This window comes from Anneissia japonica, unplaced genomic scaffold (genome assembly GCF_011630105.1).
Source record: "Anneissia japonica isolate Jap-2015-1 unplaced genomic scaffold, ASM1163010v1 scaffold3711_len311769_cov181, whole genome shotgun sequence".
NCBI classification, from domain to species: domain Eukaryota; kingdom Metazoa; phylum Echinodermata; class Crinoidea; order Comatulida; family Comatulidae; genus Anneissia; species Anneissia japonica.
This window is the reverse complement of record NW_022758350.1, coordinates 70,411-86,052: the sequence shown is the minus strand read 5'-3', so window position 1 is coordinate 86,052 and position 15,642 is coordinate 70,411. Positions and strand designations below refer to the sequence as shown.

The 15,642-nt window shown below is 33.5% G+C and overlaps 1 protein-coding gene across 3 annotated transcripts in view; it reads right to left on the bottom strand.

Moving 5' to 3' along the window:
• Nucleotides 1-6,377: 6,377 nt before the first annotated feature.
• LOC117125252 (matrix metalloproteinase-14-like) overlaps nucleotides 6,378-15,642 on the bottom strand; it is a 25,408-nt gene continuing 16,143 nt past the window's right edge. For 2 of the 3 annotated variants that reach the window (XM_033271712.1, XM_033271713.1), the window contains exons 4-8: nucleotides 13,208-13,354; nucleotides 12,694-12,873; nucleotides 11,998-12,173; nucleotides 11,579-11,720; nucleotides 6,378-7,949 (exon numbers count right to left, since the gene is read on the bottom strand). In XM_033271712.1, the coding sequence (XP_033127603.1) occupies nucleotides 7,696-7,949; nucleotides 11,579-11,720; nucleotides 11,998-12,173; nucleotides 12,694-12,873; nucleotides 13,208-13,354 (899 nt within the window). In that variant the 3' untranslated portion in view covers nucleotides 6,378-7,695. The remainder of the gene's footprint in view (nucleotides 7,950-11,578; nucleotides 11,721-11,997; nucleotides 12,174-12,693; nucleotides 12,874-13,207; nucleotides 13,355-15,642) is intronic. The other variant, XM_033271714.1, reaches the window with a different exon arrangement.

Below are 15,642 nucleotides of genomic sequence, written 5' to 3'. Positions count from 1 at the left end.
ATTATCAAGGTTTCCAATTACACCTTTGATATACGAAATTAAACGGTTTCCTTTTTGAATGACATGTTGGTAGTGGTTATGTTCCTTTTGATTTGAAGAAATTATCACTCCCAAATATTTATAGCAATCTACCTCTTTTATGAATTTTTCACCAATTTTCCATTGTTTTTCTCGGTTAATGCGCTTTCCAGCGATCATCACATTAGATTTTTCATAGTTAAAACTTAGCTTCCACTCCTTTGCATACTTCCCTGCAATATGTAACATTTTTATCATTTCATGTTCGTTATTTCCTAATAAAACAATGTCATCGGCCCAAAAGAGGCCTCCCATCCATAAGCCATTCATTCTAACCCCCATACCATTGTCTCGAATAATTTTTACAAATTCATTTATAAAAATAGAAAATAGTACTGGGGATAATACATACCCCTGTTTAACACCCTTTTCAATACAAAATTGATCTGTAAGATCATTTCCCACTCTAACCTTAGCTTTAACATTATCATACAAGCAGTTAATGATACGCCATACCTTTCCTCTAATTCCAGCATCCCATGCAATACAATATACAATACAATAAACTTTATTTCTGGCAAATAAACAAAATACAATTGAACAAATCTTGTCTTCAGAATGTCTTCAGAATAAATTGCAAGAAATGGGGGGAAACTGAAGTAGAAAACTTATAAGGTGTTTTCCCCCAGAACATTTAAATGATATTATTTACATTTTCCTTAAGACACAAGGCTAAAAAACGAAAAGAAAAAAGTAAATACCTAAATACTTGTGATCATGACTCTATAGTAGTGCGACAAACCACACCAAGAAAAAGAACATTACATGTTTGCTACCTGTTTGTAAATTAGGTTTGATTGCTTTTGTTCAGTGGCGAACCTAGGAGGAAGAGGTACTGATGGGGATGCGTGGAACCATGGGCCAAGGGCCCAACACAAAGTGGGAACCACTTTACATAAAATCGAAACAATGTACAATATAAGATTAGAACGGAAAACCATAAAAAACATAATAATAATAATAATAATAATAATAATAGGCCTAATAATAATAATAATAATAATAATAATAATAATAATAATAATAATGATAATAATAATAATAAAATAATAGAAAAAAGGAATTATCTCATATCGTTAAAATCATTAAAATATTATTAATTTTTTAAATACTTTTTTTGCCATTATGTATCTGAGGCGTGTGTAGGACTCAGTTGCGGCAGTACTCCCACCTCCGGCCCACCTTAACTGGGGCTGAGGTGAGCAAATTATTAGAATACATTTCACTCCTAACCATGGTACACCCGTGTCAGCTTCGCCCCACTCCCTGTATCAAGTCGTCTAGTTTTGGAGGCTTAATAAATACTTAATGCTTAATAATTGTAACCAACATTTAACATCACCTGTATGTAGGGGAAAATGTCGCCGCCAATGACCATAGTTTCTCAGTATTCTCGTTGCACAAGCGTACGCCTAAATAATTGTTTGTTTTATAATGTATTCACAATAGTGGAAACACAATTTGAAGGCCGCAGTGATCAGCATTTCTAAATATTATACTTCTGGAATTTTGGTTAGAACGAGGTCCATGTGGGTATCGCGCTCGAGATTTACTGGGAATTGCTGTTGAAACCACATATGTGAAAACGCCCACAAAATGTAATAACAACCAAAAACGTCAACAACAGCGCCCACATATGTAATAATGCCAAAGAATATAGATAGAGGAAGAACGAGCAGCGAGCCCAAAATAGTGGAATCAACCGAATTGCATGATGGGAGGCCAGTGGAGTAGGGTGCCGTTTATCGGTGGGGTGTATAAAACCTTGTCTAGAGTAGGTTAGGCATAGAGAGTTCGACGTTTTTAGGTAATTATTAATTATTCTACAGTAGGTCTATCTAACATATAGCTTAAACATACTTAATAATTGGATAGGCTAAGCAGCCCCTAGCTTTCAAATAAAAAAAGAAACATTACAGTGTACACAGTTGTTATATACACTGTAAAAATAGCGTGGAGCATTTAAACACAAAGCTACATGCAATGTTGTCTCGTTTTTGGTGACACGTTTAAAAGGCCTAATGTGTTTAGGTTTCCGACGTGTTTAGCATTAGATGTGCTTAGGAATTTGACATCATGATGTCAAATACCTAAGCACATTTAATGCTAACCACGTCAAGATCCTAAATACATTAAACACGTTCAGCTTTTAAGCGTGTCACCAAAATGCTCCACGCTGTTTTTACAGTGTACTAGAGGTCTACTATACCATGAAGGTATAAATTTTACCTCCATGCTAATAAAAGGCCAGGGCCCAGGCATGCCCAGCAAGGCGACTTTTGTTAGTTAAACTAGGCACGCCTATTGATTAATTAATCATTATTAATTTTATTTTAATGATTATTATTATCTGATTATGAAAGCAAAAAGGAAAATAAATGTTTATTTGAATTTGCAATTTGAATTTCATTATTAATGTTATTGTTTACACATCATTATTACCATCATCATCAATTTAATATTATTGTTGTTATTATTATTATTACTTATATTATTACAACAACTTGGGCCTATTATTGATAACTGTAGTTTTTATTATTATTATTATTATTATTATTATTATTATTATTATTATTATTATTATTATTATTATTATTATTATTATTTATAACATTTAACATTTTTCCAACCTGGAGATCAATAAGTATGATATGTATTATTACAAAAATATAGGCCCTTTATTAATAATCGTAATTATTATTATTTAAAAAAAATAAAAAAAATTTTTCCCCAACCTGTTTAGGATCAACAAGTCATTATGATCACATACTACCGTACCACATTTACAGTGAAATAATGGGCTCTATTTGAGTATTATTATACGACGTATCTATTTTACACTAAAAAATATACGCCGCAGCTGGGGCAGCTATACAGGATTTGGCCGTTGGGGGTGCGTGAGAGTCGACACACCTCAGCCCCACCATGGTCGGGGCTGAGGTGCAAAACTAGTGTGAAATATAGACCTGTAGGTACCCGGAAATTTCACTCTCATATCTAAAAATTCCTTACCAGTAATTCATATTAACAAAAAAAAAAAAAAAAAAAAAAAATATTTTTCGTGATACACTTTAGACGGTGCGATCACACCGTCTGCAGACTCCCCCCTCCTCTATCCACTCCAGTGCAGTACTGTACTGTATTATTTTTCTCCCTGTATGAATGTATTTTAATAATTATACAGTATCATGTACGAAACTACTACGATAAAATAGACCGCTATTCTGTTATAAATAGGCCTATATGCAAATTCATTATCGATAAACGTATATAGGCCTACGTTAATAAACAAGCCATTATGAAATAAATAAATTTCAATCAAAAGCAGATCGTGTAATGTTATTAGATAATAGGGCATAGTTTACATAAGAATATCTATAGGCCTATTCTTTGATAATGCCTACAAATATAACAACCAGTGCCCACAAATGTAACAAATAGCTCCCACAAATGTAATAACCACCATCACCCACAAATGTATTAACACCACAAATGTACAACAAAACATAACCTCTTCGCCCATAAATGTAATAATTTTCTTTTAATTTCGGATGTAGGAGCTAAGACCCAAATACACGGCCAAACCGTGCATTATGTGACAGAAGTATGACACTTTCAGCGTTTACAAATGGGAACATATGGGATAGCCCTTTTCTAAACAACTTTGAGGGGTTAGAGGTCAAATGAAGATTCTGATAATAAATCATTATGCTCATTATGCATGCTGTAAAAATAGGGTTTTGTTTAAATTTGATGGAGAAGCTTTCCAGATGTGACAGTTGTCATGTTATTTCAGGTCAAAAAAGTCAAAAACTGAAAAAAAAAAACAAAAAAAAACAAAAAAAAAAAACATGATATGGTATGTGTTAAGCATTTTTTTAAATTCTCTCTTGTTCATGACATTTAGTTTTACACGAATAAGCTCGAAACTCTAAAATAGCCACTTTTCAATAACCATAGCATTATTTAGCATGGAAGGAATAACCAAATGTGTTAAAAAAACTTTTTGAGAACTTCGACGAAAGTGCATTCCAGAAACTATACCTCAATTACATGCCCTATAATTTGTAAATTAGCTAGTTTGCAAATTTAAGACCAGCTTCGGGACGATATAAATTGTGTACTTTCAATTTTCAATTTTTTAGCCTTAGTTTTTCAACATCAATATGACAGGCCTTGTTTTTAAAAAATGAGGGAATGCAGTAGCATGGTTAAACAAATTGCACCCCGGGTAATTACCTTACCACCAGTATTTTCAACAGAATGACATTCCCCTGAGCCTGTTCCCCTGATCTGCATCGCATCTCTAACTCCCCACATAATCCTTTAACCCCATCAGTTTTCCCCTCTCCATGTCATTACAGTCTGCCCTGCAATTCGAGACCCCTCTAATTCGCAGACCCCTCTAATTCCAGACTTCTTTTTCAAAGTACTAACTGACCACATATCTATTAACACTGAGCTTAACCTCTAATTATGAGACCCCTCTAATTCGAGACCGTGACCACCTTTATGGACGGACCAAGTGACAAAATGACCTCCAATTCAAGACCACATTTAAAAATAAAATAAAACAGATTTAAGATTTTTTTAAACAATAAATACTCTTTAATTTGAAAAATTGAGTTTCAAAAATATAACAGATGTATTTTCATAAATATATACCCATATAAACAGAGGTTTCTTAAGTGTATTATCTTTGAAAAAGCTATTTTGTTTTAAAAGTTAGTTTTAGGCCACTTGCTGTCATAAAATATTCAGTAAATGTTTTACAACAATCTGTTGACACCTATTGCCAAAAAGTGCTGTTGAATCAGCTACTTATCCATAATGTCGATAGAGTCCTATGTTTCTGATTTCTTCTTTAGACATTCAATTGCTGCACTATCCCCCGGCCCCGTAGCCGGGGGAGGGGATGTTTGGTCCCCTGTTAAAATCAAAGATATGTAAATAATTAAAACTAAAAGCAAACATTATTATTTTATAGTAACAAAAACAATTATTAGGGGAAAATATTGAGGAAATTTGGTGAAGATGAAACACCTGACATGTGGTGTCATCCAAAGATTTGTAAGGAGAGTGTCCCTGTCGGTTTTCGCTTTGATTTGAAAAGAAGTGGATCCGGCTACGTAGCCAAAAGAGTGGGGGAGTGGGGCAGGGCCATTCAATTTCAGCTCCAACAATGGCATTACTGATGTGTGTTTTAAACAGCTTCAAGTTGAAAAAAAAAAATTAAAGCAAATAAAAATTTCTTTGAAATAAATAATATCTATTTCAAAGAAATTTTTATATTTATTAAAAAAAATATATATATTATATGATTTTCCCATGTTGTCTTTTGGAGACCACTTTTATCTTCGGTCTTCATTTAGAGGTTTCAGGTTCTGTTACCCTCCAATTATGCTGCTTGCAGACCACTTCAAGCCTGTTAAAGGTTTTAAATTTGAGACCGAACCAAGAGACCACCCCAAATTTCAGATACACAGAGTGGTCTGGAATTGGAGGGCGGACTGCACTCTACGCCATTAAGTACAGTGAGCTACATTCTTCAGTGGCGTATCCAGTGGGTTCTCGGCGTGCCTCAGCATCCCCTTCATAGGTTTGGAAAAACAATTGGCAAGAATACTGCAGTTGCGCGGTTGAGACATCAAAACACTCCTGAAGTCTTATTAGAAAACTACTGTAGGTGATACTTTCGTACCTATGGACTAATACTAGAAGCACAGACAGGAGGACGCGTAATTACAGTCGATGTTTTTCGACTGCAAAACAAAAACGCCGCGGGCAAATAAACAAGCGCGTACAATTAGTCCACCATACGGTGGCAGATTTAAGGAGAAAGCCGACCCGGACCACCCCCCCCCCCACTCCACACCCAAATTTTCAAGATTATAAAACAAAATGGAGAAAAAACTATATTCAAATTAAAAAATTTAGTGATATACCGTCCAGTTTTTATTTTTATTTATTTATTTTTATTTTATTTTAAGGGATTCTTTTGGAACATTAACTTTACCTGGAATTAACGATGCAAACAAAGTGGCTCTTCCAGTGTTCTGAATACGTAGTTCATGCTTCAAAAACGAATATTATTATACTGCAATTTGTTATAGATAGATATTATTAATTATGACCAGCCACCCAGTTTTTCTTCTATATAATTAGTACATTTGATTAACTCAACAAGTCTTTTAGTGGGTTTACCTTAAATTTATAATTACTGTATTTTCTGTCAAACTGAATATGAACTTATCCCCTGATAAAGCCAACTAATGAACAATAAAATCATCACTTCTTTCTTTTTTTCTAGATTTAGTATGTTATTTTTTAATCAAAATTGGAACGATAAAATGTACTATACATACATATATAATTAGATAATTAGTACATTTAATTACCTTAACAAGTCTTTTAGTAATTTTACCTTTTATATTTATTTCCTATCATTGACATACAGCAAATGAACTCAACAAGTCTTTTAGTGGGTTTACCTTTTATAATTACTGTATTTTCTGTCAAACTGAATATGAACTTATCCCCTGATAAAGCCAACTAATGAACAATAAAATCATCACTTCTTTCTTTTTTTCTAGATTTAGTATGTTATTTTTTAATCAAAATTGGAACGATAAAATGTACTATATATACATATATAATTAGATAATTTGTACATTTGATTACCTTAACAAGTCTTTTAGTAATTTTACCTTTTATATTTATTTCCTATCAAACATACAGCAAATGAACTCATCCCCTGTTAAGCAAAAAAAAAAAAACTCTTCAAGGTCTTGGTCCTTATAATAAATCCAATCCAGTCTACGTGTGGATTTGGTTTTATTCAATAATAATAATAATAATAATAATAATAATAATAATAATAATAATAATAATAATAATAATAACAATAATAATAATAATAACAATAATAATAATAATAATAATAATAATAATAATAATGTCAGCGCTGAAATAAACGCACACATTTCAAAATCATCAAAAGCAAACAAAATCAAATCAATATTTTAAATCTGACAAGACTAAACTAATTAAATAGTATTCAAAATATAAACATACATTAATATTTATTAAATTACTAACTTAAATACTAACAATAATAATTAATATAAATATGCATATAAGTTATAATTACAGTCGTTTATTGGTACTTTGGAAGGAAATGTAATATTAAATTTGGGTTGAATCTAAATTTGAGGATTTGTCAAAGGCCTAAACATTACATTTCAACCGTTGTAATGTGGTAGGTGTAAGCTGATTATGCCCTTGAAAACAGTTCTTGTGAAATTATCAAAACTTTGAGACAGCATAACAATTTTGATGGCAGAGACAATAACGATTTAAACACGGCTAACGAAATAGAATTATAACGTTATGCACGTAATTCCGTTGGGGAAATTGCTAAGTCTGTCTAACCAAAGAGGTAAAATACTTCATTGGCTAATCTCAGTACGGTGAGGTAAGAACTTTCGAAAAAATAAAGGGCGGGGCCGGTCCTCACACCCCATCCCCCTAAATCTTCCCATGCCATTAGACTTCTGTTCTTTTTATTAAAATACAGTTCAGTATGTAGATTTCGGGCGTTTTGTTTGATCAGGTGACTTAGATATTGCAACCGAACCATCCAAGGCTCGTTGAACGCGGGAAGCCAGGTAAGACTGACCATGGAGCTATATCGAGTTCTGGTAGGCCTAAAGGATTGATCTCGTAGTAGTTACCGTCTGCTCCGAATAATATGTACGTAATATCGTCTGCACCACTGAGGGCAGCAGTAGCTTGGCTATTAAAGCCCTGGAAACTATCGGTCTGAAATGGTCCGATTTGTTGATATGGTGTCTCCAAATAATAATTAGTACCTTCGGAAAGAAAAAAGAAAATCAAACATAAAGATTGCTTTTATAATAATAAATTTTATGGACAATGTCTTTTCTACGGAAGCCCGTTAGTGGCACCAGTGAATTAATATTTAAGACGCGTTAAATGGCGGCCGCCACTTAATTATGTACCGGCGATTTTTTTTTCCCGTACGAAACATTTACATGAAACTCCACTCGGGCCGTCTCGTCTGAATCGACCCGAAAATCTCATTGCAGAATTCAGGATGTCAAAAGGTCATCAAAAGATAAACGTCTACAAATCAACTTCTGAGAGAACGTCGCTGTCTAATTTTTTTAATACATTGATGTTACCATGTAATACCAATGGGTCGTTTAAAATGACATATTTGATTAAGCTGCACGAGTAATGAAAGTGTTATTTTAACTTGAGTTACATACTATGACAATTTAATTTTTTAATTAGGCCTGGGTTTTGCATAATTACCTAGGCCTACTAAGTACTAAAAATGCTTTCTGGGAAAAGCACAAAGAGTAAGGAAAAGCGCGTTTTTCTTCATCAAATGAAACAGGGTGACAGTTATTTTCAAGAGAAGAGCTGAGAATAGGCAGCTCTAAAATACTGGATGCAATAAGACCTGCCAAAATGGCAGAGCACCAAAATGTAAAAATGAGCTAGTTATTAATATTAGGCATAGTAATCGGCAGGTTCTTGACTACAAGGCTAGACCAAGTTAATTATTATTACCTGTACGTTAAGGGGAACTTAGACAATGGAGGAATTATAGAGAACAATTTAAAAAACGACGTTAAGGGGAAATAACACAAAAGATATTCCCCTTGGGCTATTTATTATTTATAGGCCTAGTAAATAGTATCTGTGGGTTCTTCATTACAAGCCTTGGGCCAAGGTAATTAATGCTGAAATAATAATAATAATAATAATAATATTTATTATTATTATTATTATTATTATTATTATTATTATTATTATTACCTGTACCTTAAGGGGAACTTAGACAATGGAGGAATTAGAGAACAATTAAAAAAACGACGACGACGAGTTTGGATTATAGGCCTATAGTATACTGTAGGTTCTTCTTGATTACAAGGCTTAGACTAAGTTAATTAATGGCGAAATTATATATCGTTATTTAATTATTATTTTATTATTATTGTTATTAATATTATTATTGTTATTATTATTATTATTATTATTATTATTATTATTATTATTATTGTTATTATTATTATTATTTAATATTAATTACATTACAAGGCTTAGGCCAAGTTAATTAATGTTGGAGTGATGTATTTAATGTATTATATTTAATATTTTTTTTACTCACTGTCCCATTTTAATTTCATGTTTTAAATTTTTTTTCAAAATTTCAGTCAATGGCATGCGAAGCGTGACTGTTGTGTCAGGCCTAGGAACCTAGGTGCCTAGTCTGGTGTGGGGGTAGGGGAGGCTAGCAGGTAGGACCTAACTCAGCTTGTAACTAGGCCCACTAGTTCAGCCTCTCTTGCTCTAGCCTTAATTGATAGGAATGTACCTATTTACTACTGGTACTATTAGGACCAATCCTAGTGGCGCGCGCGAAGGAGGTACTGTTGTTGTTGTAGGTAGTATTACATTTGATAACAAACATACAAGAAGATCACAGTTAGTTACAGACGTAGCCTGTAACTAAGATTTCATAGGCCCACCGTAGGTAAATATATAAAGAACAATACAATAAAGGTAATAGAATACTCGAGCGTCACGACATTGCGAGGTGCCTGCTCTTGTTCGTATCAAACTCGAGTCGAATCAATCCGAGACGGCCCGAGTGGAGTTTCATGCAAATGTTTCGTACGGAAAAAAAAATCGCGTGCCGGCCGCCACATACAGTAATCATCTGCCAGCCGCCACTTATTTATGTAGTACCCAGGTTGCGGTATAGCCTTACTCGATGCAGAACGCGCCACTAAAGCGCAGGATTGGCCCTAATATTACATAGCAATTAATAGCATCGTTGTGCCTGGTTACTAGCTACAACTTGTAGTCTTATAAAGCATTCATATAACACCCATTTCACAAAACATAGCAATATCGTTGCTGCACTTTAACTATTTTGTATGTGCTATATTTGTTGTTTAATCATAGTGATATTGTCTGATATAGCTGGGTTAAGCATTAAAAGGCATTAAAAAAAAAAGTAAAAGCATACTAGTAGCTGGTCACGCTGTAGCTGACAATAGCATTCATATAACACCCATTTCGCAAAATATAGCAATCACTGGGTTAAGCATTAAATAGCGATTAAAAGCATGTTAGTAGCTGTCACAGTAGCTAGCTACTGTGACAGCAGTAATATATAGCAGTCATACAGCACCCATTTCACAAAATGATGATGTGCTTAACGCTAACGCCTATCGTCGCAAACGCCTATTCATTGCTCCAACCCTAGCCCAAAAATAACTTCAACAGTTTAAACTTGATTATTCATCAATCAATGTTATTATTATTATTATTATTATTATTATTATTATTATTATTATTATTATTATTATTATTATTATTATTATTATTATTATTATTATTATTATTCGAACATAGTATTCCAAAGTGACCGAAAATGCTGCATAGAAAAAATGCAAGAATAGCAGCTACAGCACTATCTCGAACATTGTATAGCCAAAACAGCAGTTAAAGCATTTTGACAGCTACTAACACATGATTTTAATCGCTATTTAATGCTTAACCCAGTGATTGCTTGTGAAATGGGTGCTGTATAACTGCTATTATAAGCTATTACAAGCTGTTGCTAATGACCAGCTACTACGATGCTTTTAAATTTTATTTAATGCTAGGACCAATCCTGCGCTTTAGTGGCCCGTTCTGCATCAACCTGGGTACGGTACTACATAATTACAGTGGCTGCCGCCAGATATGGCGCCATTTAACGGCTCTTAAATATTAATTCACTGGTGGCGCTAACGAGCTTTCGTACTTTTCCTCTTTTTCTGATTATTATTCATTTAAATTTATATAGCCCTAACTAATAGAGTAACCCCGAATAGAAGGCATGGGCTTCTTCACTGGTGGCGCTAACGAGCTTCCGTACTTTTCCTCTTTTTCTGATTATTATTCATTTCAATTTATATAGCCCTAACTAATAGAGTAACAACCTCGAATAGAAGGCATGGGCTTCTTTTTTTTTCTTTCTTTTTTGCGGCCTCTGGGTGGGCTTCTTCTTTTCGATGCTACTTTGGCAAAGTGAAGAGGGGGGCTTCTTTTAATAAAGAATGCTGTAAATTTTGGGAATTACTACTATAATACAATACTATAGTAAAATAAATAGGGCCACTGTAACATCAGTTTGTAACATGAAGTAGGCCTATATTAACGGGCATTAAATCACCATACTATAAACCAAACGTGTTTTTAGTTGTTGTTTTTTGAAATTCATGTACAGTGTGTACTATACTATCTCGTAAAGAAGCCCCTGCTATCTTGAGAAGAAGCCCATGGGCTTTTTTCGAGGATAATTTTTGCAAACTAAAGAGGGGGTTCCAATTCGAATTCCCATTGGGCTTCTATTTAAGGTTTTAAGTAAGGGCATATTGTTGGCAGCTTTAATAAATATGTAAATTAAGATAAATACCGCCAATAAAATAGACACCTCGTAATCCACCAATAGTATAAGCAGCATCCACATGCGGCAAAGAAACTCCAAACTCTAACTCTAAAGATTTAGGGTAACCGACTTCTGGACTGTATCCTGAATACCGCCACACTTGTGTACCCTGAAAAAATTTAATGAAACATGTAGGTCTACACAAAACTTATCACAGAAAAAATGCAATGGTTCTGGGTGGGCCTGTTTTTCCCTAGCCAATGTTTATTGTTCATCAAAATCAACGAGTAATAATGCGAATATTGGTTTTATATCTTAGACAGAACAGAAATATTATTATTATTATTTATTTATTTAATTATCTTAACCATTCTGTTAACATAATATTTGGTGGTCATTACTGAATTAAGTTATAGCTTTATTTAAAACCAATAAAAATTTGTTACATTATTGTCCGCCTTGAAAAAGTAGGTCTTTCCGGCCTTATTTCCCCAGTCAACCATATGTTCCGGCATGGTCATAGCCGAGTCAATATTGGCCGGTAAACCAGAGAAAACTGTAGATACTTGAACAGGATGACCTGGTACTAACTGATTGTCCACAATCTTCCATAACTTATCACCTAAAAATACGGAGGTACAGTGTTCATAAACAAGCATGCATTTCACAATGAGAAAATAGGAATATATTGACAACAAAAAAGTACAGGTCTCCCTCCAAATAGACTACTTTTGGGACCGGCGTTTTCATGGTCTTAAGCAGCTTTGTCTGTAATTAGAATAATAAAAGATAAAAGATAATAAAGATAGATAAAAGACATTTGTTAATTTGGGACCGCAGAAAAGTGATCTTTAATTGGAGGTGGCCTTTAGCTCATTCGAGTGACCAAGCTCGTGCAGAAGAGTCAAGATGTGTATAAGAGACAGCCTCCATCCTCATCATGATCATCAGCTATCATCATCGTTGTATTTTTCATCATTATTAACATCTTATAATCATCACTTTATTATCAACATCTTTATGATGGTGATGATGATTATGATGATGATGATGATAATGATGATCATTAATATTAGTGTACACGTATTTATCATTCAAATCCTGTTCAAATGGTATAAAACCAGATCATTATGTTTAAATACCTTTTATTAAAATGATTTCGCCCGTAAGCATCTGGGTTGCAGCATCAATGGATGTTGGACAGTTGGAATCATCCGATTCGCCTTTTGGTTGTGAGGACGTGGTCGTCTTAGGTGTAACTACAACAGGTACTTGCGTAGCTGGTTTAGGACTTACATAAGCTGGCTCACCTTTGGGTGCACCTAAATGCAAGTAAATGATAACAATATTTCTATTATTTATTTATTATTGTTATTATTATTATTATTATTATTATTATTATTATTATCATTATTATCATTATTATTATTATTAATATTATTATTATTAATATTATCAGTACAGGTATTATAATTTCATTGTGATTATAAGGCCACTGGTATTGTCATAATAATAATAATAATAATAATAATAATAATAATAATAATAATAATAATAATAATAATAATAATAATAATAATAATGAGGTGTCAATTTTAGTATTGTGTTTCATTTTCGTTAGATTAAAATTATAGGTACAGTAGAAGCAGAACTTACCATAGAGCTTTCTTGCTGCAGCTTTATCATTTTCACTCAATGTTGAAGTGGATTCTGAACTAAACATCGCATCGTTCCTGTTAGTCGAATGAGCTATACCAATCGAGTGACCAAGCTCGTGCAGAAGAGTCACCCGCAGATCGTGACCTGTAAGCAGAGGGCATAATAATTTAACATCATCAAGCTTGGCCTCTGATAATTCTATTCCCCTTGTTAAATTAGTTATATCGCTTCCGCTGAAATACCGTAAATTCAATTCCCGTGAATATGGGGTGCCATACGCAACAAAAGTCAATGTTAGAATCAAAATGTAACTGCAAAATTCAATGTCTAATTTATTAAAACGTTCTAATTTTTCAAAACGTAGTTCAAATTTTTCCAAATGTAGTTCTAATTTCTTTAAAATGTAATTCAAATTCAAAACGTAGGTCTGACTTAATCAAACGCCCTCTCCAAATTATATTTCAAAACGTAAATCAAAAACCAGCCTGGTTTGAAATGCATTTTACAACAACACTAGAGAATAGGCTTTTGCTGTGTATGGCACTAGACTTGCGAAATGTAAATCAAAACTAATCAGCCAAGCATGACGTGGGCCTGTTCCATTAATGATGGGGGAATCATTTTTCGCTGCAGTAGTCCAATGCCGTGAACAACGCTTCCCAGTGCGTCTGCTAATTTTTAATGGTCAGGGTACCGCGATCACGAGCCCTATGCTTGGCATAATAGGTTAGGCTTATGTGTGCTGGGATTTGCAACAAGGTCTTGGACTAGGCCTCTATACTATAGCAGGAGGACTAGGCCTCTATACTATAGTAGGAGGCCTGGTCCTAGTCTAGGCCTATAATATAGTAAAATTCTGTATAAGTAGTCATATGGTTACAGGTTTAAATTGTACCAAGATCGATATTAACGATCGCATTTATTTTTCATTGAAAATAAAAGAAAACTTTAAATAATTTAACTTAAGGATTTTAAAATATTCCAAACCTGTACGCTTAAAAAAATAAATAAAATAAAAAATAAATAAATAAAGTTAACTTAAAACACAAACAACGCGATAGGATATACATTTTGAGAGAAGTTTTGGTATACTGTACCTTATTTCTGAAGTACCATTCGTTTTGGGGTTGCTACAATCAGGAGTTACAATCGATCCAACAAAGGAAAAGCACTATCTATTTCCTTACATTTCAAAAAGGAGGATTGGATGCTATTTAAATTTGCTGGAGATTGAAAAATTAACTCCGTTGTTAGAGAACATGGAATGGTACATGACTTTCGGACTGGTATAGGCCTTCAGTAGCCCTATGTACTCAAGGTGTAAATAAATACAGAGAATAGGCCAATTTTAGTGAGAACTAAACATGTTTTAATAACGTAGGGCCTATATACAATGCAAAGCAGATTGATCACAAAATCAGAAGCATGATTTCAAACATCAGAATCCAGCTTTTATTGTTTAAAACTGTCGGGGCCCCATTGAATGAAACTACGGTATTATAGTTTTTGTTTTTTTTAAAACTACAATGTCGGGTCCCTCGCGCCTGGCGCCCCACCTCTCCTCCGTCAGCGCCCGAGTGTGACACCACTGATTGTAACAACTGCTGATTGTAGCAACCCCAAAACGAACGGCGCTTCAGAAAATACAGTACAAGTATACAAATTATTCTCGCAAACTTCATATCCTATCGCGTTGTTTTTGTTAAGTTAATTTAATTTATTTTTATTTTTTGAAGTGTACAGTTTTTTTTTTGAATATTTTAAAAGTTAAATTTAGTTTTTTTTTTAGTTTTTTAAAATTAAATTTTGTTTTTTTTTTTGTTTTTTTTTTTTTTTTTTTTTTAATTTTCAATGAATAATAAATGTGATCTTTAATATTGACCTTGGTACAATGTAAACCTGTAATCATATGACTACTTATACAGAATTTTACTATATTATAGGCCTAGACTAGGACCAGGCCTCCTGCTATAGTATAGAGGCCTAGTCCAAGACCTTGTTGCAAATCCAAGCCCACATAAGCCTAGCCTATAATGCCTAGCATAGGGCTTGTTTTCGCGGTACCCTGACCATTAAAAATTAGCAGACGCACTGGAAGCGTTGTTCACGGCATTGGACTGCAGCGAAAAATGATTCCCCCATCACTAATGGGACAGGCCCACGTCACGCTTAGCTGACTAGTTTTGATTTACATTTCGCATGTCTTGTGTTGTTATAAAATGTATTTCGAAACAGTCATGCCTGGCTGGTTAGATGTGTATAAGAGACAGTACATAAGCTGGCTCACCTTTGGGTGCACCTAAATGCAAGTAAATGATAACAATATTTCTATTATTTATTTATTATTGTTATTATTATTATTATTATTATTATTATTATTATTATCATTATTATCATTATTATTATTATTATTATTATTATTATTATTATTA